This window comes from Eurypyga helias, unplaced genomic scaffold, assembly GCF_000690775.1.
Source record: "Eurypyga helias isolate BGI_N326 unplaced genomic scaffold, ASM69077v1 scaffold24122, whole genome shotgun sequence".
Lineage (NCBI taxonomy): Eukaryota > Metazoa > Chordata > Aves > Eurypygiformes > Eurypygidae > Eurypyga > Eurypyga helias.
Window position 1 is genome coordinate 1,285 of NW_010235757.1, and position 17,592 is coordinate 18,876.

General features: G+C 58.1%; 1 protein-coding gene across 1 annotated transcript in view; it reads right to left on the reverse strand.

Moving 5' to 3' along the window:
* PLCG1 (phospholipase C, gamma 1) overlaps positions 1 to 17,592 on the reverse strand; it is a gene marked incomplete at both ends in the record, with an annotated part of 24,337 nt that overhangs the window by 1,188 nt on the left and 5,557 nt on the right. The window contains 25 exons of the mRNA XM_010146864.1: positions 474 to 635; positions 817 to 931; positions 2,717 to 2,865; positions 3,701 to 3,925; positions 4,525 to 4,621; positions 5,137 to 5,294; positions 6,061 to 6,130; positions 6,258 to 6,354; positions 6,601 to 6,704; positions 7,143 to 7,220; positions 7,543 to 7,723; positions 8,000 to 8,119; positions 8,285 to 8,485; positions 8,785 to 8,972; positions 9,205 to 9,306; positions 10,289 to 10,411; positions 10,845 to 11,013; positions 11,445 to 11,565; positions 11,885 to 11,970; positions 12,731 to 12,849; positions 13,581 to 13,682; positions 14,549 to 14,621; positions 15,808 to 15,830; positions 16,180 to 16,263; positions 17,035 to 17,119. Coding sequence (XP_010145166.1) covers positions 474 to 635; positions 817 to 931; positions 2,717 to 2,865; positions 3,701 to 3,925; positions 4,525 to 4,621; positions 5,137 to 5,294; positions 6,061 to 6,130; positions 6,258 to 6,354; positions 6,601 to 6,704; positions 7,143 to 7,220; positions 7,543 to 7,723; positions 8,000 to 8,119; positions 8,285 to 8,485; positions 8,785 to 8,972; positions 9,205 to 9,306; positions 10,289 to 10,411; positions 10,845 to 11,013; positions 11,445 to 11,565; positions 11,885 to 11,970; positions 12,731 to 12,849; positions 13,581 to 13,682; positions 14,549 to 14,621; positions 15,808 to 15,830; positions 16,180 to 16,263; positions 17,035 to 17,119 — 3,032 coding nt within the window. The remainder of the gene's footprint in view (positions 1 to 473; positions 636 to 816; positions 932 to 2,716; positions 2,866 to 3,700; positions 3,926 to 4,524; positions 4,622 to 5,136; positions 5,295 to 6,060; positions 6,131 to 6,257; positions 6,355 to 6,600; positions 6,705 to 7,142; positions 7,221 to 7,542; positions 7,724 to 7,999; positions 8,120 to 8,284; positions 8,486 to 8,784; positions 8,973 to 9,204; positions 9,307 to 10,288; positions 10,412 to 10,844; positions 11,014 to 11,444; positions 11,566 to 11,884; positions 11,971 to 12,730; positions 12,850 to 13,580; positions 13,683 to 14,548; positions 14,622 to 15,807; positions 15,831 to 16,179; positions 16,264 to 17,034; positions 17,120 to 17,592) is intronic.

Here is a 17,592-nt window from a genome sequence, read left to right on the forward strand (position 1 = left end):
CCTGTCTTAGGGAAAGGTGCCCCTGCCCATGGCAGGGGGTTGGAACTAGATGATCTTTAAGGTCCCTTCCAACCCAAACCATTCTATGACTCTACGATTCTATGATTCTTCCTCCTTTTACCTGCCTGGGGACAGGAGGGACCGAGCCAGCGTGGGAACTGACAGCACCCTCAGCATCTCCCTCGCTAACGATGCAATTACGATGCAATTCGCAATTAGTGAACTAGTGAGGAGCACTGTAACCCCCACTCCCCACTCCCCCGCGCGCTCTACCTGTCTTCAAGCCTTTCACCAGGAAGGTGTGATTCTTCCTCCTTTTACCTGCCTGGGGACAGGAGGGACCGAGCCAGCGTGGGAACTGACAGCACCCTCAGCATCTCCCTCGCTAACGATGCAATTACGATGCAATTCGCAATTAGTGAACTAGTGAGGAGCACTGTAACCCCCACTCCCCACTCCCCCGCGCGCTCTACCTGTCTTCAAGCCTTTCACCAGGAAGGTGGCCTGAGCCAGGAAGTTCTCGTCGCTGAACATGTCCTCCTCATACACCACGAAGCGGAGGAAGGCAAAGTCAGGGTTGCTGACCTGAAAGTGGAACTGCTTCGGGGTCCAGAGAGGGTTCAGGCCGTTGTCCGCTAGTGACAAAACACCACCGTCACTGGGTAGCCCCCCCACACCCCAAGTCCCCCCATGGCTGATGCTGAGCTCACGGGCAGCCCCCAGCCAGGGGCTGGGCTTAGCTGCAATGCCCACAGCTCACACCACGGTCAGGAGTGGCGGTGCATCCCTCCCCCTTCCCTTCCCAAACCCACTCACCCACCATCTCGGTTTTCTGCTTGGCATTGTCATACTCGGCCCCGGACACCTCCACCTCCACGAAAGGACAAACGATTCCCCTTCCATTTTTGGGAAGGTGCCGGGCCCCCAGGACCTAAGCCGAGAGCAGGAGAGACTTGGTAAGGGACAGGAGCAAAGGAAAAAGCCATGTTTGCCTACCAAGACATTTTCTTTCCAAACACATCACCCTGGCTCTGCCCATTGGAGAGAGAAGAGACACTGACAGCCAACTCGGAGAAAAAACAGCTCCCACCCCTGGACGCTGCTATGGTGTTACCGATCACCCATTTGACTTGCAAGTCATAAAAAAAGGCCGATGCACTGCCCCAGGTTCCTGCCTGAGCCCGCACAGCCAGGCCTGGGACCACAGCATCCCTCTTCCAGCCTGCCAAGCCAGAGCTGGCTGCCAAGCCGAGCTGCCTTCCCCTGCCTGGAGAGCTGTGCTGGCCATCCCCTTCTCTGCCAAAACTTCTCGGCCTTCCTGACTTGGCTTGAGGACCAAAAGGAGCTGCTCTCTGCCACTGCTCTGCCTCCTGTTCATGGCACAGTCTGTGCTCAACTCAAACGACAACCTGCTTCCTTGCAGGAGAAAGAAATCCCAGCTCCCTCTTGCCAGCAGCCATATGTCACTCCAGCGTGCTGTCGGCACGCTGCTGTTGCAGGGGAAGGACGTGCTGCCAACGCTGGATCATGTGCTTTGAGTCATGCTGGGCTCGAGACGGCTTCTCCACCCGTGAAAGCTGGCTTTGGTGGGGACATCGGGCAGTTTCGCCAGAGGACAAAAAGCTGAGCCCATCTCTTAAAGGAGACGGTGACAGACGACGGCACAGTGACTTGATACCTGCTGGTTGCAGCTGCATCCCAGGATGCAGGAAGAGTTTGGAAAATAGACAGGGATTTTTAGGGAGACAGCAGGTATGGGGCTGATGGTGCAGATGGGACACGATGGGGTGTCCTCCCTGAGCAGGGCAGTGGCTCTCGGAGGTGGCAGCACTCCAAAACAGAGGTGGCCTCATCGGAACTGCCGTTTGTGCACACTGACAGGATCTCCGCTGCCTCCTCCCCAGATCTGCTTGGGAAACAGCGTGACTTGCAGAGGACACCGCCCACGCACAGATAAATGGTCAGCTCGGCTCCGAGACCACTAGGGATGCCTGTCCAGGCTAGCGGGACAGCCACCGGTCCAAACACAAGAGCCACAGCCGTGGCCTTCCCATCGCTCCAGGAGCTTTGTCTGGCGAGCTGTCCCACACCCCTGCAGAGCTTCTGCCGTGGCAACCAGGGAAACAGCCCAGCCCCAGTTCTGCCACCTGGGCAGATTCAGCGAGCATCTGCAGTCCATCCTCCAGTAGCCCCCACCAGCAGCCCCCCACCCTCTTATCATCCCCAGCAGTGATGGGCTAAGTGGTCTGCTCCGACCTCGAGCATCTTCCCAGGAGGGAAGGGGACAGCGCGAGGCCAGTAACGTTGACCTGAGAGCAACTCAGTGACAAGGACGGGACCAGGCACACTGCTACCCCGCTGGGAGCCATCCCGCCCTCCAGCAGCCCCGGCCAAGCTCGGGGACAGGGATGCCACCTCTGCAGCTCGTGGATGCCACCTGCCGGCACAGGGTCCTGGGCGGGAGGGGTCCCAGGGGAGCATCCAGGGATGCTCCTGCTACTCCTCTCCAGGCTCCCAGGGAGGTCGGTGGCGGTTCCCTCAGCAGCACCCAAGGATCCCCCCCTTCAGCGAGGGCTCTCCAAGCCTGCTCTACAGGACAGCTCTTCAGCAAGGGCTGAGGGGTTTGGTGAGGCCAGGAACCCAGAAAAAACATTATATCACCCCAATCCCGGAATAACCACCTGGATCTGACCCCACGCTGGGATGAGGTACTGACCTCAATGGAGATGGAGAGCGGCTCAACCCCCCGCAGCGTGCTCTTGTCGAAGGGGTCGAAGATGTCATCCCGCATGTTGGCTGGCTGCAAGACGTAGCCACACTGGCCGCTGGACATGAACAAGGCCTGGTTCATCTGCATGGGCTTGTCTGGAGAGCACAGGCAGGAGATGGAGGGAGGAGACCCTGAGCCCCTTCCGCAGGCCAGACCACCCAGGTTATTGGTGCCTCGTGAGAAGCCCTTTTGCAAAAGGACCTGGCCCATCCCCTGGCAATGCCTCCTGCACCACGGCCTCGCTGCAGCCTGTGCACATGCTGGGACCATGGGGTGACTCTCTCATGCACGATCCGCCCAACTACCCAGTGCTCCATGGGTCACCCCCTTCTCTTCCTCCCTCTCCTTCCAGCTTTCCTTGTGCTGGCTCTAGCGTTTGCCAAACCACCCTGTGAGATGCTTGAATTCACAAAAGAAATGAAAAAGCCAGCAGGAAAATAGAGGCAGGTAGTGTTCTGGTGGGTTGTTGAGCTGAACAGACTCACAGCAGGGTTTGGCAGGGAAAGGGGAAGGCTGGACTGCACGGCAGGAGCAGGAGCGGGAGCTGAGGACAGGTGAGCAGAGCAGCAAGCTTGACTCAGACCCTGCAACCAGCCGGTGTCCCAGGGCTGGGGCTGTACCATCCCCTCTGGTACATCCCCTGCCCACCCCGCCTGCTGCCAGGGCCCTTGGAGGAACTCCCTGCTGCTTCCTCTGCATCTTGCTCTCATGGCACCACAACCTCCTTGCTCAATCCAGCCCTCGGAGCACATCCCCCCGCAGCAACCCCGTGCCTGGACATGAACACCAGGTCTTGCTCCCTGCACTGAGACTGGGAGCCCTCCTAGAGCCCTGTTTGCCAGGATGGGGCTAGCAGGGCTGGGCAGGTGGGTGGGGGGAGGCGCAGAGCACCCCGGGAGCCTGCCCACCCTCCCTGCCTGCTGCCCTCACCTGGGGTCTGGAAGTTGAGTGCTACCAGCTGGCTGCCACAGATCCACATGGGCAGGGGGTCGTAGTTGGAGGAGTCGAGACGCTGGCCCTTGGGGTAGATGCGGGAGAGCTGCAGGCGGTTGTACTGCAGGAACTTCTTGCCTTTGATCTTGTTGACGTACTTTTCCGCCTTGGTCTCGGGGAAGGAGGACATATCTCGGTAACAGGCCCGCTCTGTGCCGATCTCTGGGAGGAGAAGCACAGCGTAAGCCAGGAGCACATTCCCTTTCCAGACACTGCAACCACGCCAGGCCCCTTGCTACCCCCATCCTCTCCTCCCGTGGCTCAGCCACCGGCAGGTTGTGCAGAGCCGGCTCTGCCTGGGCGGGCAGTTGCCGGGTGTCCATGGCTAGCGGGACAGCCACCGGTCCAAACACAAGAGCTACAGCCGTGGCCTTCCCATCGCTCCAGGAGCTTTGTCTGGCGAGCTGTCCCACACCCCTGCAAAGCTTCTGCCGTGCGGCTTTGGGAGCGGACACGGGAACGGTCCAGCCCCAGTTCTGCCACCTGGGCAGAAAGCATCAAAACCAATCTCAGTGATCCGGCACGATGCTCCCCAGCCCCACTCCCTCAGCAGCTGCTCGGGATGGTGACAGATCCCGGCAAAAGCAGGCTGGGGAAGAGAACTTCCACCCTCGGGAGAAGCACATTTCCAGAGCTCCAATGTAGCTGGTTCCAACTTGCTGTCGACACCCGCCCTCCGCCGACACCTAGCTAACGCGGCACCTCGGGCGCACCATGGGGTCTGTGACCCCACGGTGATCGCCAGTGGCAGGCATGCTCTCTCTCTTCATCGAAGGGCACAGGTCGGCAATAGACCACCAGCTCCGAAAGCTCCAGGGCAATCTTCTTCCTCCTCTCCATCATCTTCCCTTCGGAGAGCTGCCAAGAGAGGGAGAGAGGTGTCGGAGCCAGGTGGGAGCAGTGCTGCTGGATAACCCAGCTCACCAACTGCGGCACTGGCCTGGGGTGGCCACTCCTGCCCAAGGCTGTGGGAACCACGAGCAGGTCTGCTGGGTCTGCGTGAGGGGGACACCATGGGAAGGGCTCTTGGTGGGTTCTACCTCCTGTCTCGAGCTGGACTGGCACCGGTACCGGAGCAGGGAAGCTGTGACCTTGTAGCTGACCCCTGCCACCCCCCCAAGATGGGGACCCCTCACCACCTGAGGCTGCAAAACCCCCCTTGATGGATCCATTTTCCCAGGCACCCAACATGCCCCCCGCCTCTTGCTATATTGTCAGAGATTGCTCTGGCTTTATCTTCTTTGTAACTGCTCTGCCAGTCATCGCAGGCTTCCATCTCATCCCCTCGCCAGCCTCCACCTAATCCTCGGCTCCTGGAAAATCCAGGACTTGACAAGGAGCTGTCTCCCCTGCCAAGGGCTCTCCAGACTCACCCGTGCATCAGCCGTCTGGGCTGCCTCCCGGATCTTCTTCACCCAGTCCAGCAAGTCCTCGTGCGTGTCGGCTGCCACATCAAGGGACAAGCGTGACACCGAGGACATGCTGATGGAGAAGACGAAGAGGCGGTTGTTCTTCCCCTCGGGACGGATGGCTGTGTGGGGAGAGGGAGCAGTGCTGAGCCAGGCCCTTCTCACCACAGAGGGAGGAAGGGAGAGGACAGACACTGAGGGACTCTCATGGCTGCGCCGGGACTCCAGCTAAGAGGAGAAGCTCCCGTGCCTGGTCATTAGCAGCAACAGATGGAGCTGAGGATGCAGAGTGTATCCTGAAGGGTCTGAGAAACCTCATAAGGGCCTCTGTAATGCCGTCTTCCTCCCTTTCCTGCATCTTCACTCCGTGCCCTCAAGTGCCGAAGTGGGAACACCCACCTGGGCACAACATCCTCTGGGAGCTGAGGGGGGCAGCTGAGGGCTGCAGACCAGGCCCAGCTTGGCCAGCGCCCAGGAGCCCCAGCGCCTATGGCAGCCTGGCAGGGAGGCTGGGCCACACGTGTGCGAGAGAGGCCAAATCCTCACAGACAAGAAGGAGCCTACAAAATCAGTCTGAGCTGCCCTGCCCGTGGGGCGGCTGCCCCCTGAGAGCAGGTTCCAGGCATGCTGGAGCGGCTCGTCGGCACGGCTCGGGGAATCCTCGGCTGTACTCAGGCTGCAGGGACACGCCTGAGCCCCAAACCCCCAGGCACTCTCCATGCGGGAGCAGCAGCCGAGCATGTCACCGCATGGCAAGCGCACACCGCGGACACGCATCCGCTCGCTGCAGGCACAGGGGTGCCCAGAGACAGAGACCCCAGCCCCTCAGCCCGGAAGACCTGCACGCGGCTGTAACACCCCCATCCCCCAGCCCTCCCTGGCACTCACCAATCTGGCAGGAGGGCACGTCCAGGACTCCTCCGAGCAGGTCTCCCAGGGGGCTGTTCTCATCCAGCTGCTGCTGGTAAGGAAGCACAGGCAGGATGGCCCTTGGCACGGCACCGGGCAGCGCGGGCAGCGCCGGGGGCCGCACACGCTCCCTCCTCCCCACCACCCCTCCTTGCTCCGCTCAGGCACGAGCTCACCTCCCGCTCTGGCTCCAGGCTGCTGGGACCAGTAATTTCCTCTACGTAGTTGGAAGGGAACCACAGCTGCTTCTTGCCGCCATAATCTCCTCTCCACCTGGAAGAGAGGGAAGGGGCAGCATCAGCACCCATCACGGGATCCCAGAGCACTCTGACTGGGGGTGACGGTGACAGGCAGTGCCTCCATCATCTGCTTTTAGGGCTGGTGAGGCTCTGGGGCTGTGCAGCTTGTGGGTAATCCCCAAATGGACACACCCCTAGAGGGGACACCCCTTTGTATGGATGGTGACACCAAGGTTTGACTGTGTCCCCCAGGGAAAAAGGAGGCTCAGGACCAACTCACCAGCCTCCTTCCTGTTTCTCCACGTTCTGGATGATGGCATTTTTGGTGAAGGTGAGCTCGTCCTCCCGCTGTGCCTTGTAGTCGAACAGGGCTTTGACTGCACACTGCAATGAGGAGGGGTCCCGTGAGGCCAGGCAGGGGGTGGCCACACGGACAAGTAGACCACGGGATGAGAGGTGCCCTCCCACTGCAGACATGTTTGCTGGGGGGGCTGTGAGGCCCCTCACGTGCAGGCAGCATCCACCCCTGCTGCCAGGGTTTGCCACCCTGTCAGAACAAACTGAGGCCCCCATTTCTGCCAAGCTAGAGGTGACAAGTCTGGTACAGCCCCACACAGGCACTTTCCTTTGGGCTGGAGCCACTGATGGGTTTAATCTGGAGAGCTCAGAACAAGAGGCAGCCCAGCCGGGGAACATGCAGGCTCAGCATCTTCCTGCACAGCCCAGAAATGAGTGTGCCAAATAATACAGCTCTTGGAAAAGTGAGACACTGGCTAAACCCTCAGGCCCCGCGGGTTGTTCCATGCCAAGCAGTAAGCGTACCTTGAAGGTGGGCATGGGGTTGGCTTCCACGTAGAACCCAGGGTGGCGTCCCTCGTAAAGGGCTCCGTAGTCCGGCTCCTGTCGAGGCAAAGGGCCAGTGGTGACCACTGTGGCTCTGGAGAACAGATCCTCTGCTTTGGGGGAGGTTGGGAGAACACCCCAGGGAAGGCACAAGACCAAAGATGATGCTGCACGCATCAATCAGATGCCCAAGCCCACGCTCCCTGCTGACCTGGGTCAGAGGGACAGCAATAAATTTCACTCAAGCCAGTTTCCAACGGGCCATGAAGCCCCAAGAGGGCTGGGAAGCATGGAGATGGCTCACACAACACCACTTCAAGGCACCAGCTCACAACGGACCTGTCCACCATTGGCTCTCCCGACACCCAGCCGCACTCACCGCTGTCCCTATCTTCTCCAGTGTCTCCTCATTGATGGGGTACCTCAGCTTCATCTTGCGGTACAACGGGTGCTTCTCATAGTAGCTGATCAAGTCCACGAGGCTCTCGAACTCGGAGTTGCCAAGCAGCACGGTCTGGCCCTCCTGCTGCACTCGGCAGTGTTTGATCTTTCCTTCCGCCCTGGCAGGAGGAAAGACAGAGAGAAGCCGCTTGGCACCCAGCAAGAAAGGGTCTCTGCCAAAATAGACACTCAAACAAAAGGTGCCCCCAGGCTGGCTGCTCAGCACAGCCACCTCCCATCAGGGGACAGGAGGAAGAGCAGGGTCCAAAAGGCTCTCAAGGGGCTGTAAGGTTCATCCAGGAGCAAGAAGAGCTCTGGGAGGGCTCATGTCGGGCTCACGGCCCCTCTTTCACACACTGCAGCATCCCAGCCCACCTCCCGTCCCGGGGACGCACCGGAAGGAGATGGCGTAGGAGCTGGGCTCACTCCTCTTGCGCACCAGGAAGGCTCCGTCGCGCGGCACCCTCATCAGCATGTGCTCGGCTTGGGCCCGGGTGAGGTTGGCGTGGTACCACCTTTCAGGAAAGACAGGTCACTGAGGATGGGTCTCTGGACAGCCAGCTCATCCCACACCTCTGCCATGCCGCCCGGCTTCCCCCAGCAGGGAAGGAATGACTGCGGAGGGACCTGGGCAGGTTTCCCATGGACACAGACACGACCCACCCTCCCCAAAAACGCACTCTTTGCTCTCATGGGCATTGGTCTGTGGCACTGGCTCCGTCAGCCTCATCTCAAACTCGTTGCACCTCAGCGGCACCTCCTGGTAGTGGGTGATGAGGTCGTAGAGGCTGTCGAACACCAGGTTGTCCGTCAGGAAGAACTTGGGGCTGCCGGCATCCTGCCGTGAGTGGATCCGGCAGTGCTGCACCTTCCCGTTGCGCCTGTGGGAGAGGGAGGAGGTAAACCAGGGTTGTCTGTGGAGATTTTGCATCTGCCTCAGGCACAGCTCCAGCCTGGACACTGCACTCCTGCCCCACAGGAGACCCATCTCACAAGGGTCCCAAGGGGCTTGACCCTCTACACTAGGACAGCGAGTTGACATGATGCTGGGGATCAGAAAAAGGGGAGAAACCAGCTCACGGACCACTGGGGAATGGGACCCCAGCACTGAAGAGGATGTCAAGATGATGACCACCCCAGGAGCGACACCGAGCAGCGGGCTGGCGCCTGTGACCCTCACCAGAAGGAGAGGGTGTAGTCTCCCACGAAGGTCTCGCTCTCCCTGACGAGGAAGGAGCCATCGGGAGCGCCCGTCTCGATGCAGTACTCCGTCAGCAGCCGCTCCGCAATGTGCCGCCCGTCGCGTCCCGCTCCCAGCTTCCCGTGAAACCACTTCTCTGTGGAGTGAAGCTCGGTGCTGTTGCTCACCTGGCAGGGGGAAAACCCACCGTCTTGGGTTATGGAGGGCAGGCTCGTGGTGCCAGAGTCTGCTCCGCTCAGGGGTCTTCCAACTGGGAGCAGGGAGTTTCTGAAGCAGCTCCCACCCTTCCCACCACAGCATCTCCCCTGAAGTCAGCCGGCAGTGGAGATGCCCAGCCCCTTGGGCTGTCAAGTCTTTTCTCCAGGGGCACAACTTGCCGTCACGCAAGGGAGCCCTCACCTCCTTTTGCTCTTCTTCATCCTCGTTTCCTTGGTCACTGGTTGTCTCCCCAGAGTAATAGATCTTGCTGCTGGTCAGGACGAAGTAATGTGGGTTCCACTCCTACAAGAAAACAAACTCTGGGCAAAGAGGAAGCACCAAGGCAGCCCACCACCCATCCGTGGGGTCACCTCCTGAAGTCCCTGGTGTCCCTGCCCATGGCAGGGGGGTTGGAACTAGATGATCTTTAAGGTCCCTTCCAACCCAAACCATTCTGTGATTCTGTGATCAGCACAAGCGGTGAGGGGTGATCGCGCTTGTGAAGGAGAACCACCAGCAACACTGATTTCAGAGGACTCACAGGAGCTTCCAAGACACCCCCCAGACCCAACACATGGATTTACCAGTAGCAAAAGAGCAGCATGTGATGGGCCTTACATTCAAAAGTGGCTACCGAGCACACTGCAAACATCCCGGCACATATTAAAAGGAGAAGACCACGTGAAGACCAAACCAACGCAAAAAGAAAACACTCTGTCTGGATCCAGCACAGGGGCTATCAGAGATGAGGATATCAGAGATGGTCATGTAGCTTGACCATTGCACTTTCCTATTTTCCAAAAACTACTTCTGTCCACACGCGACTTTGCCTCAGCAAAGCGAAGCAGCTGAAGTGGATGGTGTATAAGTAATGCACACAGTAAAACGAATGCTCATTTAGGTGTGTTAAGTGTGCAGGCACTTGGCAGGAGGCAGGCAGGTCTGCAAATGCAAGCCATCACCAGAACTTCCCGCAGACACCGCTAACAGGCTGTACGGACTGCACCAGAGCAGCTGCAGAGCATCAGCCCAGAGCTCCCTCTAGCTCAGCACTGGCCTCTAACCAGGGCCAACAGCAGATGCCTAGGGAAGAGCACAGGAAACAGCCAGCATAAAAACTCCCCCAGCCTTCAGAGACTCCTGAGAAACAGGAGGGACCAGCAGCCTCTTAGATCATTGGCACCACAGCCCGCCCTTCCCACCCCACGCAGTGCCTTACGGAGTTCCCGAGTCCTTTATGGAGCCCGCAGAGTGGGGCCGGGGTGACGGTGGCAGAGACACGTACGTGATTGATGGGGTCTTCCAGGTAGAGGATCCCGTTCTTGATGGAGTTGCTGATGTCATTCTCCGAATACATTACGGACGTGGGTAGCTCCTCGTACGCACTGCCCTCTGCCAGCTTCTTGTGCTGTGGGATGGACGAGAGAGTGGGTCAGGCACCTTGAGGGGAGCAGGCACCCAAAAACCAGCATGAATTTCCTGGTGAACAACCCTAAAACTCCAGGTCTGTTGCAGTGGTTCCTGCAGACTAAAAGGACCACGGTCAGACCTATGCCGCAGGGATCATCGAGTGTCACTGAAGTCCCACCCTTTCTTCCCAGAAGCAATTCCTTCAGCAGAAATGCCAACATCCCCCAAGCTCTCAAGAAAAGTAGCACCCAGCTGCTGAGCTCATTTCCCAGCAGCTGCCCTGAAGCAAGAGAGCTCTCGGTTGTTTTTAGCATCAGGTCTCCCTTCACTGCCCACAAACCCCTTGGAGTGGTAAGCAGCTGCCCTTGGTCCCTCACCCCACCTGCCCCCATCCTCCCTGCTTCGGAGCCTTGCTGGGGAAGGGAGTTCACCTTGATGAGAATCTTCCTCTTGAGCTGGTTTGGAGAGGGAAGGCCGTCAGCAGAGATATCTACCGGTTTGGTCAAGAGCATGTCCCCAAAGACCTTCTTGAAATTCTGAGCCATGTTCCTCTGCTGCGCAATGCTGCAGTGGTCCTCGATGGACAGAATGACAGGGAAACTGGGAGAGGGAAAAGAGCCATCGGAACCAGCACGGTGTCCGGATGGAACCAATGCCTTCTGAACTCTGTTTCAAAACCTGGCCCCTGTGCCCTCAAAGTGCAGTTTGCATCAACAGCGATCTGCGCCGTCTTGAGTATTCCACACGACCACCCTCCAGCAAGGCGTCCCCACCGCTGTGGGCAATGCATAGAGCAGAGGACAGCTGGAAAACTATGGGGATTTAGCCAAAGTCTTCCTTCCCACAAGTATTTTTCTGGGAGAAATCTCCCTTTGGCTGGGGGACACGACGACACACTTTCTTGCCACCAAATCCCAGGTAACATGGCCTTGTGCCCAGATGTGGGCTACACGTTGCTACACCTTGCTCTACCCTCTCTTTGCCTTCCTGGCAGCTCTGCTGGCTGAAGTCCAGGTCCCTGCTGTACTCACTCGGAGGTGACAAAGGCATGCTCCTTGATAGTCACCAAGACATCCGAGAACTTGATCTTGGTGGTTAAGGTGTGCCCATGGTAGATGACCGGCATGCCATCCGGACCGTCCCAGCAATCCACTGAAAGAGACACACGGGGGACACTTAGCCCAAAGGCTGGAATACAGGCAGGACACAGACGTGAGATGGATGGGGGGAACCTGGGAACGCTGCTGGGAATGGTAACGGATGGTAATAAAGGAGCGAGGTATAAGTCAAGATCTTTTTGGGGGACCAAAAGCTCAGGCACGTAGCACCCAGTCCCGCAAAGCAAACGACCTCAGCCCTTTCAGCATGTGACAGTGACAATGCTGCCACTGGCACATCAACCTTCTGTACCCCCCGCCCGCCGCAAGCCACCGTGATGACGGAGACAGAAGCGTTGGCTCCGGGTACTCACGTTCGATACAGCGGCATCCCATGCGCAAGCAGCGGGCGTACGCCTCCAGCGAGGACTCGCTCGAGAACTGATCCCCCGTCAGGTACCTTTCACGTGAGAGAAGACATCAGCAAAGCAACACGCTCTGGGACATCACGGACCTGCCTCTGCGATGCAAGGATGCTCCTCCACACCTGCCATCTTCTCCCGGCGAGGGGTTCAACCTGTCCCTGCTGCGCGGGGCGCAGGCACTGCCCTGAGCTCCGGCCTTCCTGATGGCTCTTGAGACACGCCTCAAAGAGTGATGGTGCCACAAAGGTCCCCCGTAGCAGGCAGAAGCAGCCCGAGAGCAGGGGCAGACCAGCTCTTACCAGCAGGCAGGAGCTCGTTGCCTGCCCTCCAGGCTGCTCAGCTGGCTTAGGCTCTTGGTCCCTTAAATTTGGGCTAAGGGGCTGCCACTGCGTCCCATGAATGGGGAGCATGGACAGACCCTGCCTGCAAAGAAAGCAGTTCCTGCAAGATTCTTCTAGCAGCAGAGAAGGAAAATTCCAGCCTGCCAGGTTTTTTCCCATCAGCACTCCGAGGCCCTGGAAGATGACATTGCTAATGGTAAGAAATCGCCTGGGACCGACAGCACAGTCTGTGCAGGCGTGTGCTGCTGAGAACGTCTGCGCAAAACATGGATGGTTAACCGATGGAGGGAGGACTGGGGCACCAAGAGGAATGTCTCTGAGGTACTGACCCCAGTTTGGAAAAGTCTACTTGACCCATCACTGGTATCGGGCAAAATCAGGAGAATCCCACCCTGGCTCAGGAAAGAGGCCGCTGGGAGCGGACGGATGGAGACAGCCACCCCCTAGCCCTTACGTGTTGTGTGAGGAGGAGATCCAGTAATGGGAGAGGGGGTTGTTCATGTTCTCCAAACACACCATGTCCAGTTGCGAGTTCCAGATGCTGTTCTCTTTGGAAAACAGGAAGGTGAGAAACTGCTCAGGAAGAAACAGAAGTGTGTTAATGATGCGGAGGAGCCGGGTGCTGTGGTTCAGCTTCACACACATCTCGCCCTCCGTGTCAGCAGCTACTGAGCTGTTTTCTAAGCTCAGCACAGACTGAGCAGAGGCCACCACGACAGCACACAAGCTACCTGACCCAGCGTGCTCGAGTAACCACAGCTCGGGCATTGCCACCTGCCCTGAGCTCTGCCAGGGACCTGCGTACAAGTCCTTTGACCCAGCTGGAGACAAACGAGTTGCTCTGCATTTCATCTTGCAGCTCACATGGGAGGCAACAGCTCACTAAGGCACCATGGGTCAAGGGACCTTTGCGTGGGAGTCGGTCCACAATGACAGTGACATGGTCATCTCCGGTTGTTTTTATTGTTTTCAGCTCCTCTTGCTTTGAAAAGATCCTTACATGCCCCGAAGAGGCATTAAGCCAAATGCAGCCCTTTTCCTTCCCCATATGAACTGCCTGATGAGCACTCCCAGCTGCACACATTCAGCACACGAAGAGAGCCCAGAAGTCATTCTCGTTGCCAAGCAGCTCTTGTGCAACACGGGGACCTACCACGTTCATCTCAGGATCACAGGAGCTGCGATCCTTTCAGCACTGCCACCCCACAGCGAAGACACAGGGAGCAGAGCTGCCACCCCGCACGGGGGATGTCCCAACCCTTCTCCACCCCACCCCATACACGCCGGCGTTCGAGGCATCTTACTTCATCCAGGGAGAAATAAGGCTCATCAATCTCCCTCAAAGGGTCTCTCAGAAAGTTGAACATAAATTCCTGTACCTGGAGGGTATCTGCAGCCCAGAGTTCCTGCAAACCCCAGGAGAGACATAAGAAAGAAACCGTTTCAGAAAGCATTATTCAAAACCACGTGCAGCTCACCCAACTCCAAGCTTTAACCTTTCAGGAGGCAGTTTTTAATGACCATCTCAGCCTGGGAATTCATCTGTCAGCTAGCTCAGCTTCTTTCTGCTTCTCTCTCCCTGGGTGTCTTTCCTTAGGCCACCAAAACGTCTGTGTCACTCCCTGGTTAACTTCCCGCTCGCTGCAGAGCGCTGGCAGGGAGGTGCCGGTGGGAGTCGGGGAGGACAGTGCAAAGCCCCAGGCTCTGGGTCGAGGCACGGCAGTGCCTTCATGAGCCACCCCTGCTCTCTTGCAGAAGGAGCCCAGTGACGAGACGGGAGTCCAGCAAGAGTCAAAATAAAGGGTCTGCGTGGCCGAGCATGTGTGCTGTGCTTGCTGAACACCTAAGACCGCTTTTAACTGGGAAGGTCAGCAATCCAATCCATCGGCTGCTCCTCAGGAGCTGCTGAGACCCCCAGGCAGACAGGATGGACCACAATGCTTCAGCTGCTGCAAACTCAGTACCAGCCCAGGTCACAGGATAACCTTCCCCGACCAGCTCCTCCCTCCTGGAACCTCCACTCCCCCCAGCCAATCTGCTCTTGGTCCCCTTTCTGACCAGAGTGCCTGGCAAGGCCAGGTTTACTCTCAAAAGCGCTCCCCTTGCCATCACCCCCTGCCCCAGGAAGGCTGCGCTCAGGCTGTGGCCGTGCCAGGCAGAGCACCCCACATGCAAATCATCCCAGCCCCAGGGCAAGGCTACCAGAGTACTGCATCCCTATCAATACTGGTGCCTACCCCCTTGTCCCTCCCCTGGGCTGTGTCAAGCTCACCCTCTGGTACTCCAGCAAGAACGTCTGCAACTCCAGCAGTGACACCCTGAAGTGCTCAGACCTCTCTCCACCCCTGAAAAGCAGAGAGGGAGAAGCTTCGGTCACTAAGGCAGCACATCTCGACCAACCAACCATGAGAGATGCTGTCTGCAAGCCCCGTGGCACACGCAACCAAGACATGTCCCAAGCAAGCAGTGCTGCAAGAGCAGAGCGGGATGAGCAGAGCCAAGGAGGACAAGTACACAGCAGCTGAGATTATCTGTCCCCATCTCAGAGCCAGAGACTGCTCCAGGGGCATTCCAGGATTCACATCGCAGATCCACATTGCCAAGGGTACAAGAACGTAAAACTGGTGAAGGGCAGCAAAAATCATCAGAAGGGCTGATTTGTGCCAAAAAAATAGAGGGTCTGGCTTGTACAAGAGTGAAAAGAACTAAATAGGTGCAGAGCAGTCAAGGGGTGACTGTAGACAGAACAGAGCTGCAGGTATCCAGAGGACACGGGCTCAGGGAGGAAGGGCAAGGAATGAAGGAGGGAATTGTTTGTAGCTGATTATCTCAAAAGACTTGTCCCTGAACGTGCCAAGCCGCAATGGACAGCCAAGGGCTGTGCTGGGGGCTAACACCAAAAAACCCAGAAATGGACTGGGCAGTGCTGGCTGCCCTGGGCAGAGGGGTGAAGCCGGTGGTCTGCTGAGGTCCCTGCCAACTCTCTTTTCTATGGTCATAAGAGAAAAGGAGAGGAAACCATGGGGAATTAACCTGGACACGTTAACAAGTCTCTCACTCCTTAGCTTCCCTGTCTAAATTCCAGTTAGTTCACCACGGGTGAGACGCGGGCAGGGCAGGGCACAGCCGGGAATGGCACCAGAGGCACTGCCTGGATGGGAGGCAGAGGGGAGAGCGCTGCGCCAGCCTGCACAGCCCCTGGCTCTCTGCCCAAGCAGCACCCACTGCGGGGATAACGCCAGAGATGGCTGGCGGTCTGGTTACTGCACATGAACCCACTGCCCCTTTCTGGAAGCAGCTGACCTGAGCTGGGTCTTGATGGGATATCGGGGAGGAAGAGAGCCCTTACTGACCCCAGCGGGAGGGCCTGCAGCAAAGACGCTTATTCAGAGTGCAAAAACGCAAGCAGCGCTACGGCAAGCAAGAGGTGTACAGCGTTCCTCCTCCCCGGCACGCTGCTGCAGCCACCAAAGCACGTTACGGAGCGAAAGAAAACAGCCCTTTGCCCAGCAAACACAGAGAGCTATCCACCTTTCTAGGAACGGGACATCCATCTGCAAAAGAAGAAGCACAAGCATTAGGTTTGCACTCAACCTCACCAACGTTATGTAGAAGCACAAATTGATCAGGAAGGTAACGGGACAGCAAACCAGCCCTGTGCAGCTCCACTTTCCTACAGCCACTGCTCACAGGCCACATCCCCCATCCCCAGCAGCCCAAGCAGCCCCGTGCTAACCAGCCTAAAGCAGGGACTTCTCTACTCCCTGTCACCCCTGCCCAGAGGTAAGAGACAAGAGCTATTAGCCGAGGGCAGCAAGGTTAAAACAGCGATTAAAAGGGACTGCCCAGTGATAAATATGGTCTCTCCCTCCCCTTCCCAGCCCTGGAGAATTCAGCTCTTACCATTTTCTGGGCGCTGAACATCAGGCTGCGGTAGAGCTGTGCAAACTGCCCATACGTGATATCCCCGTTCCTCTGCTCCACGTCCTGCCACAAAAAAAAAAATCACAGATTTTATTTTACAGGGTCCACAGGTAACTGCACGGCCAGAGGGGTGTCTCTTCCCACCAGGATTCCTGGGGAAAAGAAGGAGGGAAAGCCCAAAACCCAGCCAGGCTTTGCCTCCTACCTTGGCCCATCTCTGCTGGGGCCAGCGGGAACCCGCAGTGCCTGGGACACTGGCACATCCTAAACCGAGTTAGGCGATTCCCCAGGCTCACCCACATCACAGAGCTGATTAAAAAGCATTATCGTTTACTTCAACAGTTACAGTTTTTGTTTGCAGAGAGCATCTGAAGTGTCTGGAACTGCCAGAGCCCAAGTGTGCGCTGCTCTTTGGCCTGGGAGCTCAGTGCTGGTGGCTGGTTATCCATCACCAGATGTCCCTTGGTGCCTGGGTCTGCAGCCATGCTGGCCTGTCACCCGTGCCAGCGGGATGCAGGACCAGCTGCCCTTGCTGCCTGTCCTCCTGCCCTCTACCCGACCAGGGCAAAGCCCCAGACCAGAGCCCGGAGCGATGCAGGGAGCGGGGGAGGCAGGGTGGGGCGAAGAATGGGCCAGGGTGCGGCACCCAGTGGGAGCTGGCACCTCTTCAGTCACCGCCGTGGGTGGGGGCCCTCCCGGGAAAGGCTGTGAGCCTCTGCACTATGCAAACGCGCCGTGGGAGTTCCATCACCGCCAGGTTTTGCTCAAAGGCAGGGAACAGGCTGCTGAGGGTCCCCAGCACGCAGGAGGAGAGCCGAGGGGTCACACACTCACCGTGAGGCGCTCCCGCAGGAACCTCATGTTGGGGACCCGGTAGTTGACCTGGGACAGCATGTTCTTCAGGTCCTTGGCAGAAATCCTGGCTCGGCAGGGGAAAAAGGGAAAAGGTTTTCAGGAGGTCTGGGATGGAGGGATCTTGCCCCAGGATCTCGCATGGAGCGGCCGTGCCCAGGGGGGCATTAGTGGTGGCACACAAGGATGGATGCACGACCCCAGGACACCAGGGCTGGGGCCAAAGGCAGACCAAAAGAACATTTTCCACTCTGCACACACTGAATGTGGGGAGCAGGGAGAGGCACTTGCATCCCAGTGGGAACTGCAAACACTCCTGCAAGCCACCAGAACCACAGGCCCAGTCCCAGCACTCTCATCCCACTTGAGCCGACGCTGCAACAGCCACACAGTACTTTTGGGGAGAAGCATTTTTCAAGTATCTGTGCCCCTGCATGGATGCTGGGTGACCCAATCCCTTCCCAAACCCACTCCCTGGCCTGCGGAGGGAGCTGGAGGAGGACAGGCCTTGCAAGTGGTTTGGACCCAGCTAATTTTATC